This window comes from Dermacentor andersoni, chromosome 1 (genome assembly GCF_023375885.2).
Source record: "Dermacentor andersoni chromosome 1, qqDerAnde1_hic_scaffold, whole genome shotgun sequence".
Classification (NCBI taxonomy): domain Eukaryota; kingdom Metazoa; phylum Arthropoda; class Arachnida; order Ixodida; family Ixodidae; genus Dermacentor; species Dermacentor andersoni.
In genome coordinates this window covers 73,884,587-73,909,908 of record NC_092814.1, presented here as the reverse complement: position 1 = coordinate 73,909,908, position 25,322 = coordinate 73,884,587, and the positions used below count along the sequence as shown (strand labels likewise).

General features: G+C 47.4%; 1 protein-coding gene across 1 annotated transcript in view; it reads left to right on the top strand.

The window, feature by feature from the left end:
* The first annotated feature begins 728 nt into the window (after positions 1–728).
* LOC126545964 (uncharacterized) overlaps positions 729–25,322 on the top strand; it is a 54,893-nt gene continuing 30,299 nt past the window's right edge. Inside the window, exon 1 of the mRNA XM_050194012.3 lies at positions 729–1,166. Coding sequence (XP_050049969.2) covers positions 729–1,166 — 438 coding nt within the window. The remainder of the gene's footprint in view (positions 1,167–25,322) is intronic.

The window sequence follows — 25,322 nt, the reverse complement described above, 5'->3', positions numbered from 1 at the left end:
CCCGATTGGAGACTATGGGAAGCGTACAAAACTGTATTTCTACCAGAAGATACTTGCTTGCTCGGATTCACTCGTCTCTTTCCGTGCAGCCAGGCTATACATGCTTGTAAACCGCAGCTCTTTGACAAAGTAAAGTGACAGCAGATAATAAGAATAATAATACCTTGATTTAACCTTTAGAAGATTACGGAGATGGCATGACTGGGGCTTCACGTTTATGTGTGTATATGGCAGTTTCAATTTCATTTCAACTGTCACGAGAACCTCCATTTCTGAATGCATATGCGTACATCTCTACTGGTGACGTGGATGGGTTTCCCATACTGGCTGTGTTAGTAAGACAGCAAGACTCAAAGAACGCGAATAGCAAAAAAAAAAAGCAATTTTTTTTCTTAGCAGCTCTTTCTATCACTGTCACTGCTGCGCTTCTTGAGGTACGTTGTGCAACAGTGAGAAAAAATAGAGCAGCAGAAGTTATGAATATAGAAAGGCACCGTACAGCGCCCTACATATTCTCATCACCAACGAACGGCAGCTGTTGCGATACAACCGTATAAGGAAGCTGAAACTCCAAGGTCGTTCTTCGTCTTAGGCATAACGGAAGTTGACCGCTGCAGAACAAACGATTCGGGGGGGAAGTGAAGTATCAATCGCCGCATCTAGAGCGTGCTTTGTTCTCGCTTTGGTGCGTGCTATCGCCTAATGCTTGACACGTGAAAGATCGGGAAATGCGCCGAACATTGCCACGCTCGGGTTCCGGCATACGGGTAAACGCGTCGCCGTTCTTTCTCGCAGGCGTGCAGCGGCCTGCGCCCGTGCCAAAGGGCGCCAAGAGGAAGAAGGAACCGGGAGGCCGGGAGTCCGAGCAGCCGTCGGCGGCGGCGTCACCGACGCCCGCCGTGACCAACCCGGGCGGCAGCCCCGGCATCCCGTCCGGCGCCAGCCCCGGAGCCCAGCAGCCGAACCCGGGGAGCCGGGCCCGGCTCTCGGAGAGCCCCGTCAACGGCGGAGAAAGTGGCGACAAAGCTGCCCGCAAGAAGAAGGCGCGCACCACGTTCACGGGACGACAGATCTTCGAACTCGAGAGGCAATTCGAGATAAAGAAGTACCTGTCGTCCAGCGAGCGCGCGGAGATGGCTAAACTACTAAACGTCACCGAGACGCAGGTGAGTGCAGCTGCAGACTAATGAGTGCCAACACGGAAGTGCGTGACCGGCATTGCCTGCCGCCTCGAGAGTAGTGCACTGCAGTGAAGGTATCGCAAGTGCGGAAGCGTGCCAGAAACCAGTTAAACTGCGATGCATGCACTGAGCTCTGAGGCATTTAGCTCCGCGCGATGAATGTGCGCGCGCAGACTATCCAGGCTAGTCAGCGAGCGTCGCCTAATGGAGGTTTCCCTCTGGTCACGAGATTCCCTAAGTGCGACTCTCTTGATGGCGCGTGCAGATTTGTGGCGTCGAGGCATAGAGCTTTTCTACGTTATCACACTTCGGTGGTTCTGGGGTGGCGCGTTGTATAGGAAGATGAGACCGCGCTGATACGGCCGCCACAGCTAGAGCATGCGTAGCTTCGTTGAAGACGGCTGGCTGAAACGGCGTTCAGCATGGTCGAGACACGTAGGGCGCGTGTTGTAACAACCATAGCATGCAGGAGCGTGCTGTGGTTGCACCAAAATGCCAAGTGCACCGAAATGCCAGGTGCATTCTTCTGCAGCAGTTGATGATAAAAATTCCTTGACGCATGAGCATAGCCGACTTTGAGGGGCGAGGCGCTCCTTTTTATTTCTTCTTAAGAGTACTGCCATGATATTTTCTACTTTTCTCTGGTTAGCGTTAAATGAAGGTCCTAGACCTCTATAGGCAACCAGCGCTGAAGCTTCGCATGCCAACAGTAGCGCCGTAACACACAGCCTAGCGGGCGTCTTTACAATTTTTGGTAGGATATGATTTTGGTAGGATATGCATATTTCGCTGACTAAGTCGCCTGAGCATAGTGGATAGCCCATAGGCAGCACGCTGGTCGAACCATGAGCCGACTACGTCGGCGAGACATACACGCATATACACAAGAGATGTGACGGTCTTTTGACGACCTGAAATCGGTATAACGAAAGTCTAAACCCTTCCTCAAGTACATGTTGCCGCGTTGACTGCTGGGGTTGCCGGCTGCTACAAGAGGAGAGCCATAAAGTTCCACCAATCAATCTTCTGCACTTTCTTGCGTGACGTGCGTGGCAATGTTCTGAATGCGCTGTTTCGTCTTATGGGTCATCGCGTTGCTTTCCGACGGATGCTGGGCTTACTTCGTGAATCGAAGTATGTTCCCCTCTGGCAAGAGAACAAATGGCGAAATTGCTTAATGTCATCGTCAGGCTGTTCTGAAAGTGCTGCTACAGATACGCCTCCGAAAGATTCTAGCACGCCTATTTTCTATAAAAAATATCTACCTACCTTTAGCAAGACCCATGCTGGGCTGTGTTGGACAATGCGACCGAAAGCTTTAGTAATTTTATGGGTCAAATATAAGTTCTTAACGTTGTTATTGTATTATACATATCCGAATTTGGAATGTCATCCCTCATTCGAAAGAAACACCATAGTCTGTGGAGGACATCGCGCTGAAGGACAGCGGATTAGCGTTGAGCTCCCGGGTTGCTTTAATGTGTGCCAAAACACTATCAGCACACGGATGCACAGGCAACCTTAGCTTTCGCTTCAACCGAAATAGCTGCCGCTGCAATGCTAGCCGCTGCAATGGCTCAAGAGCTAGGGCGTCCCGTCGATGGGTGCAAAGTGACAAATTTGATCTCCAGTCATGGTGGAACTTTTTCCATGGTAGCGGAAACTTCGGCCGTGTAGTATGGTTTCAGTGCATGCTAAATAACCTATTCGTCAAAATTTATTCCAAAGCACTTCTTCCTAAACTGTACTTTACAGCACAGAGGTGTCCTCGAGACGTGAAATCTCACAATGCAAACTGGCTTAGGTCATATTGGTTGGAGGGCAGCGCAAAATTCTTCATGCATGAAAAATGTCCAACATCTGTAGCTAAATTATTGGAAAAACTTAGAGCGCTATAAACACACAGGACGTAGAGAAGCAACACACACTACACGCGCTCACTCACAACTTTTCAGGTGTGAGTGAGCGCGTGTGGTATGTTCTTTTTCTGCGTCCTGTATGTTTATAGTGCTTTAAGTTTTTCTAGGAATGCATTTCCAACTAGTACACCGATCTATCTTATTGATCTGTCGCAAAGTTTTTGTACTATCAAATAGTAGCTTCCTTTCTCTAGTACAAAAAAAAAAATTGAATAAAGGTAACTTGTGTTACTCTCTCCGATAGATGCTAGAATATGGCTTGAGCACGGTTATATACGTTATTGTATTATAGAAATGCCAAACTTAAGGTGCCACTCAAAGACGAAGAGTGCTAGCTGTGTCGCACTTCTTTAAGCAACCACAGAACGTTCGATGATTCAGCTTAGCAAGATGTTAAAACATCGTGGTTGCGTGTGTGGAATGTCAGAAGCATGGTTAACAATACGAGCCAAACGGCACGCGACGGTGTTCGCAAGTGACAGAGAGAGAGAAAAAAAAATGGTGCGCCAGCTCTCCCGAGAGGCTGCGGCAGCCGCTGCGGCTCACGTCCTCGCTGCAGGGAAAGGATGCCTGGTAATGGGCAGCCGAGTCCCGTGTCCGACCGGCCTGGATTTGCTGCGGCGCCCCTCGCCGGCAGTGTCCGTCGTCGACAGATCTTGGCTCTGTCAGCCGCCTCCCCCGCCTTCCTCGGCGGCGCGGTAACGACCCGAGGACGCCTAAGTAGCGGAAAGGAAGGGGATGCGCCGGTCCTCTGATTGCCGAGAAATACCTAATGGGAATCGGGAGTCCGGAGCAAATGGCTCGGGGGACCAAGCGGCCGATGGAGACAGAAGGGCCGGCCGGCGCGGGCCGACGCTAAGTGGTACCTCTCGCAGTGGGCGGAATGGCTGGCGCTCGCCAACTGGCGTCGCGAGGTCGCCGCGCGTCTTCGAGCAGGCGCCCAGGGGCCGCATTTAACGAGAGGAACGGACCCGGCCCGAGGAGTTAACTAAGCGGGCTCGCGGCGGCTGCGGGGACACCGTATTATACAGCGCGCGCGCGCTCGGGACGCGGAGCCGCTAAGTGGCCTAATCTGGTGTCGCTTAGCAAGCTCGCCCGTTTCGCACTCGCCCTCTTCTGGTACGTGCTGCGCTGTTTTTGTATCCTGCCGCCCGAACATGCGCCACTATTGTCCGCCCGTTTGTGTTCCGTCGGAAGCGTTTGAGGCCGGCCAGGCTTTCGAGGCGCGTTCTCTTCCTCGATGAGCGCACAGTGTCGCTTCTTGTCGGAGCGCCCGGGGCGGCGCACTGGGGAGCGAACCAACTCGAGAAGATGGCTCTTGTCCGACGGAATGAGTAATGAGCTAATGTGGGATCTGTGAGGCACATTCAGCTAAGTCGGCCCGCATAACGCTCCGTTCTTGTGGCGACGCACTGAAAGAACCGCAAATACGGGTCACGGTATACAGACGCCCTGTAGCGTCTTCTACGAGGATTCATCTGAGTGTTTCATGCGTTTGGTAATAGCACACGATGCAATATGCTCGTTTCCTTATGGGTTCCCTCTTTATAAAGCGGATGAAACTTATTACGAAAATGCATCTAGGCGATTATTATTTTTATTGTTACTGAATCATTGTCTCCCTAGGTAATGGTTGGTATGCGTTTCTCGCCACCTAACGAGGTTTGTTCGCTGCATTAGCTGGAACACTGGCATCTGGCCGCTCCTTTCCGAGGTCCTCTGCAATGGCCCTCCGTGTGTTTAGTACACGTACGGTTAGTGCTACGTTATCAAAAGCAGCTTATGCTGTATATTCCATATTCACTGACAGGAAAATTTAGTCTGATGGGTTCAGTGCTTGAGAAAATAGTCGATCCACGTATGTTAAGAACTTTCTTCGCTAAATCATGAAATCTGCTAACAGTTAGGTTCACTGAAGTGTCATCTTTTGTGATCTGGAACAAGCAAGCAAGAAAACAGACAAACAAACAAACAAACAAACAAACAAACAAACAAACAAACAAACAAAGATAATTAACGGAAGATGCTGCGGCTGTAGCAAAGCAGGCAAGATAAGAATCAATTAATTAAATTCTGGCATTTTACATGCCCGGCACGTCGTAGTGGGAGACCTCTGCTTAATTTTTATCACCTCGGTTTCTTCAACGTGCGCCTAAATACAAGAGCAGCAAAATATAAAGGCAGAATTGATTATTACCTTTAATACCCAGCAAAAGGTAAGTCAAGTAATAAGCCGGCAAATGTTTTGGCAGCTGTTAAGGAGGCATGGAACCATAATATCTGCGATTAAAAAGAAAACGATTACGGAGGTTATGGTAATGTGTCTTGAAGCCCCACGGCGATATCAATGCGCGCGTTGCTTTCTCACCCTAGTCTCCGACGTTACATTCGCGAAACCTGTGTCCGTAATCTGCGTATAGTGTCGGCCGCGTTGTGGCGCGTGTAATAAAGAGCAATAATAAAGCTTATATCGGAGCAGCGCTCAAGCGGCAGAGGACAGGCAGAGTTTTATTGTTTACTCTTCATTATTTCTCTCTCACAGTATCCTCTAGGGACGCGCCACAAATGGCTCGGCAAGAGCGTCCCCGAGTCGAGTCGATCGTATGCGTACACATGCGGCATTTTAAGCCACCGGCGCCAAACCACTTTGAGCGCTGCAGGGACTTCCTGGTGCTGTTTTACTCCGTTATCTTAAGACGCCTCTCACCTGCCGCTTCGCGGACAGGCGATTACACTTGCAAATACCCGCCAGCGGTTAAAGCAAAAACAGAAAGAAGGCCGCCAGGACAGGGGACGCTCCCCGCACTGACCCCCTAATGAGAAATCCCATCACGCATGGAGGCGATGCGTGCGGCGGTGAGTGGGGTCTGCGCTTTTTTTCGCGTTTCTCGACAAGCGTGCGAGCGCACTTGTACGTGTCGGGCAAATCGGGGAGGCATCCTGCTTTGGACTTTGCGGCGAGTTGGTTCCCCGCGACGTCGACGAACGCGGCGCAGAAAAAAGTGCTTTTCTTGCGTGCGCGCGCCAGTTCCATTTAGGAGGCCTTTTTTGTGGACGTTTAAGCAGGCAGTCCCACTTTGGTACTGAGAGAGACAGAGAGAGAGAGAGAGAGAGGGGGGGCGAGGGGGGCGATTTGCATTTTTATATTCTGCCCCGCCGCCGCCGCAGCATTAATTAGTCGGGGCGCGCGCGCTGCTCTATCAACTGCTGCGCGCCGTTCGCAGTTATAGATTGATAGACGACGAGCACGACGCGGCGCCGAGGAGCGAGAGGAAGCGGGAACGAAAACGCGCGCCGCGAGCACTCGAGCAGAGGCGAGAGAAAGGGGCAGGCACCAATAAAAACGCTTCGTTATTTCTGGAACCAATTAATATGCCTTCAGCACTTTGGCTCATTTTGATCGCGCACGGCGCGCCGCGGGAGAGTGCTTTTCCTTCTCGGACCACTTATACAGTTTTTAAAATACTCATTACGCTTTATATTGCTTAGTAAGTCGATCCCTAATGACGTTATGTCCTTAAATGGATAATCGATACCGGCCGCCGCGGTCACGTGGAGGCCGTGCCGGTGCGCAGCTCCCCTCCTGGCTCGCCTCCACGCGGTGTGAGGTAGATACCGCGGCCCAAGATAAATAAGGCGCCGGAGAACAGCAGACCCTCGCGCGCCAACCAATTCGCCGATTATGGTAATGAATGCCGCTCTCGGGCGCGAGCAAATTATATCCGGCGCTGGTGTTTCGGCGCCGGCGCCTGCTGCGTGCCGCCGCAGAGGAAACTCTTCAGCGCCTCTTCAAGCGACCGAAGGAGCCTTACTGCTTCTTGGGCAAGTAACGCATTGGCATCGCTTACTGATGGTGCGAAGTCGTGATCATTTTGTTCTATCTGAAGAAGGTTAGTGTGACGAGATTGAGCTACTGTATATCTGGGCTGCTCCGCGTTTTTGTGTTAGGCCGCGATGAAGAAGGCGTAGATGCGGTATATTCTAAAGAAAAAAAAAAAACGCATTTTGGTAACAACAACGCATTTCAGTTACCGAGTACGTTACGGGGTCTACATACAGTTCTTCCCCACTGATATATGCATATATGCAACAACGTAATTCACTGCAGACGTAATTCACTAGTACAGACACGCCTGAAGGCAAGTACTTCTTGAGCACAGGTATCTTGTTCAAGTGATCATGTGTGCGAACGTGTGCCATATAAGTATGTTTCTACAAAATAATAAGAAAACATGCTTGTTTTTTGCTGTAGTTGTCTCGAGATTCAAACAGCGGCCTGAGTAGCGGCAGCGCATCAGCCGTCAAGATGTTTGCACCATTCGTAACTGAGAGAGAAACAAGCGTTAATGATATGCTGGAGATGTTAGCCTCCAGCGTGTCATTTAATTACAGGGTGCACTCTAAAGACAGTTGCTTCCTTTGGGGTGTATATTTGCCACACAGCAATAATCGTCATCTGTCTTGCTTTCGTTTCGTTTCTTGAAAACGCGGCGCTCGTTACTTTCCTGTCGAGAACGTTCTGTCATGCTGATAACGCGCATGCCGTTCGTGATGGGAAGTACCGGGCTTGCAGCGTTAAAGAAAGTAAATGCGGGCAAGACAGATGACGATTATTGTTGTGTCGCAAATATGCACCCCAAAGGGTGCAACTGTTTTTAGAGTGCACATTCACAGAGTTGGTACGCTGAGGTGGATTCACAGGGAGCTATGACTCCCGCATTCAGCCCGTGTCACGTGGCTTGGTGCTACCGAATCGAGCCAAGCACCACACGGTACGCCACAGACGATATAGCTGCTCGCGACGCGATTTCTTTCCGCTGCGTCCTGGCAGTAATGCAAGAAATTAGTCATATATACGCCGCATTGCATTTGGTCGTGCATGAGGCTGTTTGACCCACGAACTAGTTGACGAAAAGGGTAAAGTTTAATTGCACGTAATCCTGATATCCCTATGCTGTTTGAGTACTTCTGTCGCACTGCGGCTGCCAGAACGTTGAATATACTGACACAGTCACAAATACAGTGGGGTTGGCTATATACGAGGTACGCAAGACGACTCAGATTAATTTTCAATTAGGAACGTGTGTGCATTGTCACTTTGTGCTCGCGATGAAGAACATGACGGGTAAAAGCGCCAAAAACGTAGCTCTTTATTGGACGAACTTGTAGCCAGGAAAACGAGCAACATATATACTTGCCGTGCCTTGAATGCAGTACGTGCGCCGGCTATTTGTACATGACTGTGGACACATTTGTGCATACATTCCAGCGTAATCGCTAGTGCGATTGCGATAGAATGTACGCCACCATTCGCGTTGAGCACGCACTATGATTAAATAAGACTCTGTCACTGCTGACTAAAATTAAAATTTTCGCCGTACGGCTTTCTTTAACGTGCACCTAAATTTAAGTACACGACCGTTCTTGCATTTTACTCCCCTCAAAACACCTATGGGGTCTGGCCGTCAGAGGTCTGACAACGGAATAACCTATACATATAGGTCATAAAATCGCAAGTTGCGCCGTGTTTTCTACTCTTTCTTTTTTTAGGTGAACAGCTTAGCTAACGTTAGCCGGGGCACCCTATATACTGTAAAATGGAAAGCGCAAAAGGACGCGGACAAAAGAAAAGAAGTGGACCGGACATGCCCTAACTGACGACTGAAGTTCTCATTCAATACACAATTCTGAACTTATGGTTACAGCGCAAACACCTCAGACGAACCACAAAAGGAAGACACGACACATATCAGAATTATGTACCAACTAGGCCCAAATGAAGTTTTACTGAAATTTCATTCAATACAGCTGCTTATACACAATATACTAAGAAAATGGAGGAAAAAAAAAGCCAGCAAGGACAAAACAAGAAGAAGTAAACCTTGATCACAAAATTAAGCAGGCCTTTGACTGCACGTGATCCTTAATGTGCTACGAACAGGCAGTTAGGAATTGAGCTAGGAAAGTGGGCCGGTCGTGCTCGTTGTTTCGTTTGTCCCGTCCATTGATCTGTCAGGATTTGCTTCGGGCACGCCACGTCGTGACGGGAAAAGAAAAATAGTGGTACGCGACCCTAATCATTGACTTAGGTTTCTCTTAGTGGCACTCGCAACTCGGCGTTGGTGTTCTTTAGGTTAACTTTAGGCGAACGCAACGCACGAACCGAAGTCGGGGCCATCTGTTTTCCATTAATTAGCCGGTTAAATATCGTGCCACCTTCTTGTGTGTGACGACATTAGTGACGTCATTACTTCCGCTTTGTACATCCTGGTTTCCAGGAATTTCGCCAAAGTCGCGCTTACGTGGCTGCCGGATCTCTAAAGTCGACTATTCTGTGCTTTCGTGTGCGGTAATCAGTGATTCCTAATTAATTATAATTAGCGCAGACACTTCAGTAACTCAACTTGTAACTAAACTTATGCTCTGATATCATATCTATAAGGAAACCCATGAATTTTGTACTGTACTATATTTTTGTTGTTTATATTGAATTTCCTCCCCGGTCGTCTCGGAAGGCGAACCGGAAGCGCTGCGCAAGAAACAAAGAGTGCCACTCAATGCTCGCGCCACTAAAAAAGCCGTCCGAACCAACCATCCTGCGCTTTCAATCCGAGCATTCTATAACCACTACACCGCGGCCGCCGCCAAGTGCAAGCAAACAGATATATTTGCCTTGGGGCGACCGGCCGTGCACAGCGTTGATTGAAAAGCGGTGCCTGCGTGCGACGCTCGCGCGCTGTTCTATTCGTTCGCTCCGCCGACGTTCGCTTTCTGCTGCTCGTGCGATTTCTGCGATATCCGCGTGTTCTGCGATATCTAAGTGGCGAAAATGTTTTCGCCATGTGAGAGACAGTGCCAAAAAGAGTAAGAGAGAAAGCGAAAAAGAAAAAAAAAATCATTACTTGACAAAAAAAAAAGTACGCTTGCCCGACACTTGAACCCAGGACCGCGTCTCTTGCTTTTCTCGACTGCTGACCGGTTGATGCTCCGATCGACTTTAAATAAAAGTGCGTTTGGAATGTGCACGTTACCCACGGGTCTCACTGGTTGAATCTATTCGCATTCGATTAGGATATGCTGAGTGGCCTCCAGATTTTTGCTGCAGCATACATACGCCTCATCTTCTTCTGAATATTTGCTCCGGTGTGTTTTTGTTCTTAGGTAACCAGCTATAGCCCCAAATAGCTTGGTTTGGTTTGTTTTGGTGCCTACGGATATGGCTCAACTCGTTACGGGGGATCGGCCATGAATTCGGCGGCAGTAGGTAAGGGAAGAATACTTAAGCAGAATTTTGTAATTTAGAAATGATACTAAAGGAATACTAATCGTTGTTATCAATTTTCAGGATGTACTATTTTAAAGTTTGGAGTTAATATTCTTGTGTTCATATTAAGGAAAGTAAAACAATGAAATTAACATGGCAGTCTCTTTGCTTCACTAACAAAATTAAATATGGCATCAGATACGTTCCTATTGCAGTGTCCTAGAGCCGACGCCCAAAGAGACAGTATCACAGGGAGCGTAATGGCCGATCAAATTTGGCAAAGGGGACCTTCTGGAAGTCGTTTTCTGTGCACGTCGAACCTACAACACTATATAGAGAAATGTTCGTAAGTTTCAGGTTCGTTGCAATAAAAACATTCAGGGGGACATGCCAAACCAGACCTGTGGGAATAAAAATTAAGCATTGGTATTCGGCAACGCATTCTCGTGAATGAAACTTCAAATTTTCTTGTTGAACACCACTTGCTGTGCCAAGGGAATCTAAGGTGCTGAAAATCGGTGTTATTTAATATACGTGATTTATCATGTTCGTCTTGAACGCAAAATTTTCTCAATCTTGCAGCCGTGATCTATGCTGAAGGTTTCAGGATCCTCAGTACCGGGTCTCTGATTAGAGATGCCGCCGTTAGTGCGTCTGCTGACTCGTTTAAATTGAGTCCCATGTGTTCTGGTACCCATACCGAACGGATGAGGCGTAAATTTTGGGGGATAGATGAATAAAATGTTCGAAGAATGGTAAATGAATTTGACACTGTTAGTGCAGAACAAAAGGATATGGAGTCGGTTTTGATTACGGCTGAATAAATAGATGAGGGAAGTTTTCGTAGAGCAAGAATGATAGCCAATATCTTTGCCTGAAATATTGATGTAAAGTTGGGCAGTCGAAGAGAGAAAGACCAATTTAATGATGGGGAAAAAATGCCCACTCCTGCCTTCTCTTCAGTGACAGAAGCATCTGTGGCTATTACTGTACTTATAGGGAGGTTCTCAAGGTGGTCATATAACAAACTTTTTAGGTATCTAATAGGCAGAAGCTTAGCGTTATTAGGAAATATGTAATCGAATTCAACACTTACTATCGCAGTAGATAAATTTGGGAAAATCACATCACGGACTGATCCTTACTATGCTTCGAATCAGTTCTCCACCAAAATTACTTGGGGACGATGCAGTCGAGACCACTGATTCGCAAAGAATGCAGTCGGATCTCGAATCAACACATAGGAGGAGCGTCTCTGGGGAGAAGCATAGATATTAGAAGCATATCAGTAATGTCTGGACTGTCAGTACCCGAAATCGAGTTTGAAGAGAAAGAAGGCAGATGAGTTTCATGATAAAGAATATTAATCGCTACAAATTTTGGAAGGCCAAGACAGACGTAATGATTCGCGTTATAGAAGAACGAGAGGGCGTAATTTATAAGCAGGACCTCGAGGAAATAATAGGCAACCAAACTCTAAAATGGGGCCGACATACATACAATAAATCATCAGCAGAGTCTTCCTGCGCATTCCAAGATGACTGTTGCTGACTCTTCGTAATGAACCAATAGCCCGTGCTCCTTTAGATGCGATGTATTCTATGTATGTCCGCCAATTAAGCTTTTCTATATAAATCATTCCCAGATATTTTATTGATTGTACCTGTGGAATTATCTCCTGATTATACGTCAGTGGTATCCGGACTGGTAAAGTTAAGGGGAAAACTATGATGGCAGTTTTGTTGACATTTAGCGACATTTGTATTGCTTTCAGCCGCATTTCAATCTGATTCAAATATCACTGCAATGCTTTATAAAGGCTATGTATATCGTTTGACACCGATCAAAATACGATATCATCAGCGTATACGTATACTTGCACATCACGGTGTGTAGGAGTGTGACTTAGTAAAATATTTAAAAAAAGTGGGGGAGAGTACTGCGCCTTGAGGAACACCCCTTGTCTGTTTGTGACATTGAGAATAAACACCGTTTCGATAGCAATAAAATGTACGTCCGCTCAGGAAATTATGAATCCATGCACTTATATACTGTGGGAGATTCACACTTTCAAGTCTGTCGATCAAGATAGTGTACTCGACACTGTCATACGCCTTCGCAATGTCTAATGTCACTAAGGCCGCGTACTGGTTGTTGCGGCGAGCGAGTTGAATTAGACTCTCCAAGTCAACTTGAGCACACCAAATTGAGCACCCAGGCCTGAATCCTATTTGAGAGTCATCTAATATTTGGTTGTCGCCTATCCACCTTTCAATATGACCGTATGACCCTCTCGATTAACTTTACAAGATTTTGGAGTCAGAGAAATAGGCATAATGTTATCTAGTGTGCATCCATCGCCCTGCTTTTTAAGTAGCGGAATTACTTTGGCAACTTTCCAATCTGGATAAATCCATGCATTCTGAATTGAAAAATTTATGAATGTAAGCAAATCCTGGGGAAACAATTCCAATACTATTTTTATCATTGCTGTAGTTATGCCATCAGGACCTGGAGCTGAAGCTGGTAGTGACTTTACCACTTGCACTAATTCTCCTAATGTGACTTCTGTGAATTTATCATCATGTTCAGGTGCCGGCATATGATAGTGCAGAAGTCACGTAAATCGACTCTCTAAGCCTTCTGCGATTTCCTCCAGTGACTGCACCAATTCCGCGGAAGTTAAACTAACAGATTCTACATTTGTTCGTGCTGAAACAATATCTTTAGACCGTAGAAACCAAAATAAGGCTTTTTCATTACTAGACTGTGATAGATAACTGTAATGTTTGGCGTTATAATTTTCTTTCGTTTTGTCAACTGTCTGCCTGAATGTAGCTGAAACATATTTATAGTCATTCCAATTACGTGGACACCGGTTATACAGTAACTCTTTCCACACTGCTTTTCGTCTTCTACATTCGCGTTCACAGTCAGGATTCCACCAGGGGGAATAAGTACCACCTTTGGTTGACTGCATACTGAATCTAGATTTTTTATAACTGTCATTTATCACGTGACACAATTTAACTGTCTTTGTCACTTGGTCCTCCCTGTTTATTTAAATCTGATCGCAGTGAATCTTGAAATTTGCTATAGTTAATATAGGTGCGGACGTGCTTATTGACCAAATTCATTTGGCCCGCAATTTCAAAAATATTGGAAAATAGTCGCTGTTTGTGGCCGAGGTGATAGCAGATCAGGATAAAATGACACAACCAGAACTGGAAAAAGTCAGGTCTAGCGCCGAACGCGATTTCCCGGATACATAAGTTGGGGTTCTCGAATCTACACAGTTAGGGTAATTTGATGAAGTCAAATCTAACAATCGTTTGCCACAAGAATCGGACCGATAGCCCTATGATACATGGGGAGAATTGAAATCACCAGCCATGATTTTATCCTTTCTGCATGCTGCGATCGCGGCATCAAGAGAAGCTGTATTCATAACTCTTGTAGGAAAATAAACATTGACTATCGTAAATGGGACGCCACCAGGCAGCATTACGTCCGATGCTGGTACCTCACGTTCTGCAGAGACTGATTGGTGACTAATCCGAGCTCTATGATAAATTTTCGATGAGATGAAAAATGCTAAAGCCCCTCTACGAGAAGAGGGACCCAGGCGAAAGCTACGATGATTCTTTAAATGAAATCTCTTTTCTGTAGATAACCATGTTTCTTGCAAAATAATCAAATCGGGAGAAAGTTGTCCACAGAGATATAACAAATCAGTGGCTGCAGCAAAAATGGAACGACAGTTCCACTTCAGCACTTTTAAGGTCCCTATGTTGACGACATACCGGCAGTGTTACCTGTCGTCTGTAAAATGCTATCTTTTAGGAAATCATCCTTTGATAGGGTGTCATTTTGACTCTTTTTAGCTTTCAGTTTATGAAGGATAGTAATTATAGCGTAGTTTGTATATATATGCAAAATTATTGTTCAGTCCTTAAAGCTCAGAAAATTACCGCGACTCATGCTATGGATCATGCACTCACTTGGCACGCCTGCCCTGCTGTAATAGCGGGGTTGCTCGGCTGATGCTCGGAGCGAGTGTACGCGCATGCGCATAGCTGAATTGAAAAAGGAAAGGTCCACTTCCGTGCACGTCAGTAGGCGGACAAAAATACGGAGGCTCATTCTGTGGAAAATTATGAGCGTCCGTTACCGGCTTCAGCGTGTCAGCACGACCAACTCGCAAACTTTCTTTCGTTTCACCGATGTTTGACAAGATGATACCGAAGTCGCGAACACTAGAAATGCAATGCTACTTAAAAAGAGTGGCGGACATTTTTTTCCGAACTTTTCAACCAAGGTTCTTGAAATGCTCGACTTCTGCTTGATCAGTTTCTGCTATTCGGCTTTCACTGCTAGAAGAAACCCGTGGATGCCTCGGAATAGTGCATGGTGGCATCACGCCGAAGGAATGCGGCGCGGCACAGCTGACGAATGAGCGTTATGTGACTCTTTGGAAACGCAGTGCACAAGGTCGCAGTGAATAGAGAGAGAGAGAGAGAGAAAGAGAGAGAGAGAGCAAGGAGAGGAAAGGCAGGGAGGTCAACCAGACGAGCGCCCGGTTTGCTACCCTACATTGGGGGTAACGGAAAGGGGAAATGCAAAGCGGAAAAGAGGGAGAGAGCAAACACTGAGTGCACGTGGAATGATGCACAGGGACACTATAAGTGGTCTCTTAAGCCGGTTTACTTCAAATAGTGTAATAGTGCACGAATCGCTTTTTGTGCCAGTGAATATAGCTAGGAGCAATGCGAATGCGCTGGTTTCTGACCAATTTAATGCTGTACCCATGCGTACAACTATGTGAGAAAGATGCGGAAACCTTAGTTACAAAATATTTTAGCTACGCATGCGTGAGCCGAATGTCGGTAGCTCTAGCGATCAGCATTCGGTAGTAAAATACACTTTAAATGAATAATTTGCATGACTACGACGTCCAGACTGTACATTTAACGACGCTGTGTGTATGTACACCAACGGCTATCGGCACTCCTATTCCTTCTTCCGCGCAAATTCTTTGTAGAAACCTATAGATTTCTTTCTGGCTAGGCTGATTTGACAGCGTGCAAATTGGTCAGTAGAGAAACGTCACAGGCCTTAGAACGTAAAACTACTCCAATATGTTTTTATTCCAATCGCATAAGGCCAAATTTACGTAACCGGCGACGCAAGCATTGTGCGGTGACCCGTATATAGCGTTGTTACAAGAGCACAATCAAACTCTTTGCTCGTTTATAGGTCACTGTCGTTTGCTTTCAAAGCGAATAGTATTGCCTACCTTGACTGGCTCTCTTATCTAATTCGCTGATGAGAGGCGAGAAGTATGCAGAGGTGGAGAGGCTTTCGGTGGGGCCGAGCTAGCACAGTGAAAGTGGATAACCGGATGAGCAGGGCGGTGCTGGCAACTGCGATTGATCCGCTTCTGCATGCTTGGGCTGCGGTGGCGGGTCGTAAATCGCGGCGGCGTGCGACAGCAGGTTAAAAATACCGCAAAGACTACTCCTCAGCGAAGAATTGACAGAGCGCGATGTCGTATAGGGCCGAGAGGTATACGAGTAGCCAGTGCCAGCGTCATCGACGGGCAGCTATCTTCAATTCCTTTCGAGCGGAAGAGTGTCCGGCTATACTGAAACAAAAAAGCCCTTTTGTTCGGCATATCAATGCAACTTTAATGCGTACACGGTACTTCGACGTGGTGACTTTTCGCGGTTTTGTGATGTCGCGTGATAGACAGGCAAGTGGTCGCAGCTTGTAAAAAAGAATTTGATCAATGGCGGTGGGCTGATGGCGGAAAAGGCGTAGGATCGGAAACAAATAGTTTCCTTTGTTCGGTTTAATCATGCATAATCAGTGAGCACACGTGATATTAGATGGGGCGTTCTCGCGGTTTTCCTGATGTCGCCTGACAAACAGGCTAAGTGGAGCTGGCCCAAAAAATCATGGAGGGCTTATTTCAGAAATGAAGCAGGAGCAGTTTAGAATAGCTTTACGTTATAGCGTTCCAGAGTTCAACAGTAAGGACAACGTCGTAGATTCGGCTGTGTTCCAGTATTAGACAAATATTCAATATAAAATTGTTAAATCTAAATATCACATGTTCGAATCAAAATATTCGGTGGAGGTTGTTGTGTTTCTACAGACGGCGTTATACTATAGTAGTCAAAGGCGGGCTAGAGAAAGAAAGAACTCAGTGGAGGCTTGAATGAACAAGGAACTGCACCAGAGAGTCAAAGACACTTAAACATACCAGTCACTCTCAGCAAACGTAGCAGTGGCTTCAACGGTTTGGGAGCTGACGCGTAAAGATGTCGGTGTTCAAGTTTGTCCCATAAGTATATCCGATATGATGTAGCCGCAGATGCAGTAATGCTCCCTAGAACCATGGAATATTGTATCTAGCATTGTTACGATGATCTTACAAGTAGAGTTATCGCGGCCCTCTTGACATATAGGAAACACAAGACCAAACGGCCGGAACAAATAAAACCAATACAAATAAACAAATGAAAACATAACCAATCAAAGAACAAAGAACAAATAAAGAAACATAACCCACGATTCGAACCTGCAAGTTGCTCAGCCGAAATCAGATGCGTAATTCGTTTCTGCGTAGGCCGCTGTCGATGCAGAAGCAATATATGTGATCACCTTATTATCACGTTTACTTAAAATCGAAGAAAAAGAAATCAAAATTACGAAAACCTCTTATTAATTACAATAGCTAGGCTGTTCGGCCAAGTCAGCGTGCAGGCGGCGTGCCCAGTCGTGTCAGTTTATCAGCGATGTAAAGCTGCACAAGCCACGAGTTTCATACAGGCGGCAGTCACTGGGCTCTCTGCACACTCGCAAAATCCCTGCTGGCGACTCAGAGCGGCAGCGCGATGCGCGGAGCTGCTCGAGACCTCCCTCCCTTCACCCGTTCTGTGAGTCTGCAAAAGAACTCGCGCAGCATGCGCTGAACCGCCGAAAGCGGCTCGGCCCGCAGGCCTTGTGTTGACGCCAGCGAGTCTCTGGGGGGGCGGAAGACTTCATCTTTATGCAAGAGCTTGTCGACCGATATCTGCCTGGAGAACGGTACGTCGCCTACTTGTATAAACAAGCGCATCGCGTTCGTGCCGCCGGGACCGAGGATGAAGGCAAGCAGAAAAAGAACGGCGAACCATTTGCCGGGCGGCCGAGTGCGCGCTCCTCCGTCTTTTGCCTCGCGACCCTTCGCCATCTGGAAGCCCTTTAGCGAGAGAGAGAGTGTGTGTGTCGGCGCAACGGGCTTTCCAAGCGCTGCCCCTTCATCGGTATTGATCATGATCACCTCGCCACCGAGCGCGCGCGGCTTACAGCGCACCCCCCCACACCCGCGTCATTGCCTGCTGACGAGTCCCCTCTCATGGGGACGACGACTCAGGACGCTTCGAGCTTTGGCCGCTTTTGCTGGCTAGTGCAGTGATCTCGGTGCCAGGGTGTGATGACAGGCGGACTGCCGATTCGGCTGGTATAAGTGGAAAAGTTCGGCGAGGTCAAGAAAATACATTCCTAAAGTGTAGCGCACGAGACACTGTGATAGGTAATATTCAGTCCACATTATTTGCTGTCCAGCCTGTGTCGTGCACTTACATGGAACAGATTACAATTAACAGTCCTTAGTTCGCCGGACTGGATTGCCACTAACAGCTCAGAGAGAGAGAGCGAGAGATAAAAAGGAAGGCAGGGATGGTAACCCTGCGCTGGGGAAGGGAGAAGGGGAATAGAAAGTAGGGAGACAAAGAGAGAGAATGGGGTAGAGAGACGTCCACGAACAGCACTACATGTCAAAGGCGCTCGCACAAGCCAGACGTTCTCAGAAAGCACAAAAGTGCCTTCATTGGCTTCTGAGCCAATGATCTGTGGGGACGATGTTCTGGTATTGTCTGTTCACTCAGAACACGATCATCCAGTTTCTTCAATGCGTTGGGCATACATTGTCTTCAAACTGAGCATAGCGGCACAATAGGTGGTCACTGTTCTCCTCACAGCCGCAGACATCTCATGAAGGACTGTCAGCCAATCCAATTACTGCTGAATAAGCTTTCGTGAAGGCAACTCCCAACCACAACCGACACAAAAGAGACGCTTCGCGTCGGTGCAGTCCGGCCGGAGGTCCGAGTTGCAGCGATGGTTTGAGACTGTGCAGTCTGGTGCATCTTGTATGTGAAGGGTTTCGCTCAGCTGACGAAATTGTGCGTGCTAGAACGCGAAGCTGTCTCGAAACGTTTGTCCTTGAGAGAGGAATATGGACGCAGCAGTCTTCTTGGTTCGACGTCCGAGCTGCCTTATCTGCCTCATCATTTTCTATGGTATCGGAATGGCCTGGTAGCCACTGAAAAAGTGATATCATGACCTTTCTCTCAAGTGGTGGAAGGGTTCCACGATTTCGCACGTCAGTTGATCGTGAGTTCCATGTCGTAGAGAGAGAGAGAGAGAGAGAGAGAGAGAGAGAGAGAGGGGAAGAAGGAAAGGCAGGGAGGTTAACCAGACTGAGTCCAGTTTGCTACCCTACACGTGGGGGAGGGGATAAATGACTGTATACATTGTAAGGCCAGCCCTTGAATCACAAGGACTGCCCGTTTTTCAGCATTCTGTGTTGATCACATGAAGCGCACCGCGGAGAGCCGCGAGCTCTGCAGCTGTAGACGTATTGATATGGGGTCTTGAACCGCTGGGTTATTCCCATTGTTCGTGTAACTACAGCGCCACCGCAACTGATTGATGTAGTTGAGCAATCAGCGTACTTGATTGTGAACTGTTCAAATGCCAGAAAAAAAATACAATGTAATTCGACGTGATAAATCTGAGTGATGTGGAGGTGGAGTGTTAATTGCGGTTAGTGATCGAATTGATTGTTACCTCGTTCCAATTATAACAGATTCAGAGATTGTATGCTGCTGTATTGCCACAACATTTAAGAAATTAGTTGTTGCTGTGTGTTACCGACCACCTACTGCTTATCGACGGAAAATAAGCGCACAGGAAGACACTCGCGAACAGCCGAGAAAAACACAGGACAGGCGCTACAGAATTGCTTAAAAAATTGCTGCTTAAAAAAAAATTTTGTAACAGTTTATTTGACTGTTTTAACCAGGCTGCTGTAAAACTCCGAGATGTGCCAATCTTACTAGTGGGAGATTTTAATTTCCCTAATATTTTGTGGCGCCTACTATGTCCTTACATTGCACTGGCATCTTCAGAATCTGACTGCTTCTTGAATTTTTTGCGCCGATTTCGGAATTTCCCCAGTTAGTAAAGTTCCCAATTCGAGTTACCGCTACATCATCCTCACTCCTTGATCTTATTCTAACGGGCGTCCCAGGTCTAAGTGATCACAACATTATTCAATTTCATGGTCGTTCGAAATGCCACGTTCACATAATAACTGTAACTATGTTATGGATTACAACAGAGGAGACTTTTTATCTATTACCAACGAGCTGTCCTCATTCTTAAAAGAATTTCTTCCCAATTATCTTGGCCGTGCGGTTCAAAGCAATTGGTTTTCATTTAAAAACAAGTTTCACGAGCTAACTCACAGGTTTATCCCCTTAAGGAAGGTTTTCTCGAACAGCACCACACCCTGGTACAATAAGTATCTTAACAGACTGGCAAATTGCAAGAAAAGATTGTATCGCGCTGCTAGGGCACATCAGACCGCTTCACGTTGGACTGCTTACAAGACAGCGAATGCTGATTACCGGAGCAGTTTAAAATCATGCAATCTCTGCTTCTTTAACAACTCTTCTAGCAATGCTGGAAAGTAACCCTAAACGGTTCTGGAACCCTGTCAGGAGTAACCATTGTAGGAAAATATCATTAATGAACGCACAAAGACAAGTTTTTCAGGAAGAACAGAGCACATCATTATTGAATGAATGTTTTAGTAAAGCAGTCACGGCAGCGACCAACAGTACTAATTTACCTTTCTTTTCTACTACATAACTTTCCCTTGATGGATCCAATCTGTATGAGTGCGAATGGAATTCGGTCTATCCAAAAAAAAAAAAAAAAATGAGAAATTCCTCTCCATGTGGCAGTGATGACATTAATGCTGAGTTGTCAGGATGGCTCCCTTCCGGATGACTGGCTGAAAGGAAAAGTTATTCCTGTTCACAAATCCGCCTCAACATCTGATCCAAATAATTATCGCCCCATTTCTCTCACATCCGTACCATTCAAAATTATGGAGCATGTTATTTATTCACATCCGATAACTTTCCTTGAATGCAACAATTTCTTCACGCCCGCACAGCATGGATTCCGTAAGTTCTTTTCATGTGAAACCCAGTCACCAGTGTCCACTAACGATCGTAACGTGGCTCTTGGTTCTGGGTCAGTAACTGATTATTTGGATCTTTCTCGATTTTGCTAAAGCCTTTGATCAAATCACTCACTCTCACAAATTAAGCTTGCTAAACGCTGATAGAAACGTGCTTAGTTGGATTGACGCCTTCCTTACTGACCGTACTCAGTTTGTGTCTGCGAATGGCTTTGACTCTCCTGCAGCGCAGGTACACTCAGGTGTCCCACAAGGTTCAGTTCTTGGTCGCCTACTATTTATAATTTACACTAATGATCTACCTGCTAGTATTTCATCTAAAATATGTCTTTTCTCATATAGCTACCGGAAGATGACGTCCGATAACGACAGCGCACAACTGCAAACTGATCTTGATAACAGGTATAACTGGTGCCAAACATGGAACATGAAACTGAACACGTCAAAATGTAAAATAATGCGCGTATCATGTCTTTCACCACCTAACGCACACTACGCCATTGGTAACACGGTTCTCGATATTGTGAAGTCATACAAATATTTAGGAGTACATCTTACTTCGGATTTAACGTGAAAATTACGTGCACATTCAGTCATCGCGAAAGCTAACCGCAGTTTTGGTTACGCCCGACGAAAATTTTTACCTTGCTCCACTAGAATAAAAAAAAAAGAAGAGACTACTCTACACCACTCACATCCGGCCTCACTTAGAAGATGCCTCGTCCGTATGGAAGCCTTGCGAAACAAATCTTGTCAACGAAATTGATGCCCTTCAAAATCGCTCAACTAGATTCATTTATCGTAACAATAATCTCACAGCGAATTTAATGCTCATTAAATCTTCAATTGCTTATTAACCACCGGAAGATATCACGTCTCATTCTGTTCCATGATAGATACTACCACAACTAAACTCTTTGCTCTCTCTTTACCACTCCTCCTACATTCATATCACGTCGTCTGGATCATGCACATAAAGTTTTTGTTCCCCACTGTAAAACTATTACTTTTTCGAACTCATTTAACCTTAAAACTTGTAGAGAATGAAATCAGCTACCTCATAAAATTGTCAGTATGATAGATCAGTGCTACTTTAAAGATACCATAACTAACCTACTTGCGCTTGAATTAGATATCTAACTTTATGCATGTATCACAGTTGTTTTGTTTGTGTTATACTTGTGTTATAACAACTTCATTACTGTTGTTTTAAGCGTTACTTCTATTATTATTGCCACTTTAGACATAGCACAATTGACATTATTGCACCTGAATTATATAGCCAACCATACGTTTGTGTTAGTATTTTCAATTCATTTGTGTTATATTTGTGTTATTCCTGTACATATTACTGTAGTTATGATTTCTTTAAAATTAAGTCATGTGGCTTTACGTGCCAAAACCACGATCTGATTATGAGGCACGCCGTAGTGGGCGACGAAGGAAATTTGGACCACCTGGGGTTCTTTAACGTGCACCTAAATCTAGGTACACGAGTGTTTTCGCTTCTCGCCCCCATCGAAACGCGGCCGTCGTGACTGGGATTCGATCCCGCGACCTCGTTCTGAGCTGCCGAACACCATAGCCACTAAGCAACCACGGCGGGTTATGATTCCTTCGTATTGTTATTGTGTTCATGTTATACGTATACATTAACATTGTCTAGATCTCGTTGTGTGGCTGACGTGACCGCCCCCCTCTGTAATGTCGAAAGGCCCTGAGGGTAAAAATAAATAAATAAATAAATAAATAAATAAATAAATTGAGAAGAGGTTTATTGGCGGCTCGTAAGGCAAAAGCGCAGCGACCGGGAACGGCGAGACAGCCCGAAGCACTGTCCAAAAAAGGCGACAGTAATCAACAGCGCGAGCGGAGCCGAGCCGCGCGTTGGCGATGTGTCTGTGCCGCGCGGCGCGTCTTCTTCTTCACAATCTCCCCCCCCGGACAAAAAGAGCCATCCTGGCGCCTTAAGAATCGGGAGGCAGAGGGTCGTGGTAGGGCTTCAGACGCGAGACGTGGACAATGTCACGTCCACGCCGGCGCAAGTCTTCAGGTGGTGACAGTGGCTCAACTAGAAAATTCACCGGAGATGTTTGCTCCAAGACTCGGTAAGGCCCTTCGAATTTCGGGACGAGTTTCGAGGAAAGCCCCGGAGCCTGGAAAGGCACAGACAACCACACAAGAACGCCTGGAGCGTAGGTGGTGTTCGGAAGCGTGTCGGTGCGGTTTTCTTTCTGGCGCTGCTGTTGCTCGGCCGTAAAGGAGCGCGCTAGCTGGCGGCATTCTTCGGCCTGTCGGGCGATGTCGGACACAGGTAGACACTCGGAGGCGTCAGAACGGTATGGAAGGAGCGTGTCGATGGTATGCGTAGGCTGGCGGCCATACAGGAGGAAGAAAGGTGAAAATCCCGTAGTGGCCTGGATCGCGGTGTTGTACGCGAACGTGATGAATGGAAGGATGCGGTCCCAGTTACCATGATCAGATGCCACGTACATCGACAGCATGTCACCAAGTGTGCGGTTAAATCGCTCTGTGAGTCCGTTAGTCTGGGGGTGGTATGCTGTGCTTGTCCGATGAATAATGCGGCATTCCGAGAGCAAACTTTCGACGACTTCGGAGAGGAAGGCGCGACCTCGATCACTGAGGAGTTCTCGAGGTGCGCCGTGTCGAAGCACGAAGCGATGTAGAACGAAAAAGGCTACATCCCGTGCCGTAGCACTTGGTAAAGCAGCAGTTTCGGCGTAGCGTGTCAAGTGGTCGACAGCAACTACGATCCACCGATTGCCGTCTGGCGTCATAGGCAGCGGGCCGTATAGGTCGATGCCGACGCGATCGAAGGGTGTGGCAGGGCACGGGAGCGGCTGCAAGGCACCAGACGGGCGTAAAGGCGGCGATTTGCGGCGTTGACAGTCAAGACAGCACCGAACAAACTTTTGTACAAAATTGTACATGCCGCGCCAGTAGTAGCGGTGGCGAATTCGTTCGTACGTCTTGAAGACTCCGGCGTGGCCACACTGTGGATCGTTGTGGAAAGCGGCACATATTTGTGACCTTAAGCTGCGGGGAATCACCAGAAGCCACCGACGGCCTTCAGGAGAGTAATTGCGTCGGTGGAGCAGCTGGTCACGAATGGCAAAATGAACTGCTTGGCGTCGGAGGGTTCGGGATACAGGCATGGTCGATGATCCAGAAAGATAGTCGAAAAGAGAAGCGATCCACGGGTCACGACGTTGTGCGGTGGCAAAGGAGTCCATGTCGAGAGATGAGATGGAGTGTGCGGAAGTTGTTCCGCAGGCCGAGTCTGGAGGTAAAGGTGAACGAGACAGAGCGTCGGCGTCGGAGTGTGTTCGCCCACTGCGGTATACGACGCGAATATCGTACTCCTGGATGCGTAATGCCCAACGGGCTAGGCGGCCAGTGGGATCTTTCAAGTTGGCAAGCCAACAAAGCGCGTGGTGATCTGTGACCAAGTCGAATGGGCGCCCGTACAGGTATGGTCGGAACTTGCCAAGTGCCCATACTAAGGCCAAGCACTCTTTTTCGGTCACGCTGTAATTGGCCTCAGGCTTCGTCAGCGTGCGACTCGCATAGGCGACTACGTATTCGGGGTAGCCTGGCTTTCGTTGGGCGAGGACGGCGCCGAGACCGACCCCGCTGGCATCTGTGTGTACCTCAGTTGCAGCCGACGGGTCGAAATGGCGAAGAATAGGTGGGGAGGTGAGAAGACGACGCAGCGTAGCGAAGGCGGAGTCACATGCAGGGGACCAGGAGGAGAGGGTGGTGTCACCGCGCAGAAGCTGAGTCAATGGCGCCATGATCGATGCGAAATTCCGAACAAAGCGCCGGAAATATGAGCATAGGCCCACAAAGCTCCGAAGTTCTTTGATGGTCTGAGGCTTCGGAAACTCAGCGACTGCTCGAAGTTTTGCAGGATCGGGTAGAACGCCGTGCTTGGACACAACGTGGCCTAAAATGGTGAGCTCTCGCGCGGCGAAGCGGCACTTCTTGAGGTTGAGTTGGAGGCCAGCGTTCGTTAGACAGGTCAAAACAAGTCTGAGGCGGAGCAGGTGAGTCGGAAAATCAGGCGAGAAAACCACGACATCGTCGAGGTAACACAGACATATGGACCACTTGAGGCCACGCAGCGTGTTGTCCATGAGTCGTTCAAAGGTGGCAGGGGCGTTACAAAGCCCAAACGGCATTACGTTAAATTCATATAAGCCGTCAGGCGTAATGAATGCGGTTTTCTGGCGATCGGCTGCAGCCATCGGTACCTGCCAGTACCCCGAACGCAAGTCAAGGGACGAGAAGAATTCTGCTCCCTGAAGACTGTCGAGGGCGTCGTCGATGCGCGGCAAAGGATAGACGTCTTTGCGCGTTACCTTATTTAGCCGACGGTAGTCGACGCAAAAGCGAATAGACCCGTCCTTCTTGCGAACGAGAACGACAGGCGACGCCCAGGGACTGTGCGAAGGTTGAATAACGTCACGGCGCAGCATATCTTCGACTTGGGTGGTAATGACACGACGCTCTTCGGCCGAGACGCGGTAGGGTCGTTGACGTAACGGCTGATGTGAACCGGTGTCAATGTAGTGCTGCACTTCCGACGTGCGGCCCAGGTGAGGTTGTGAAACGTC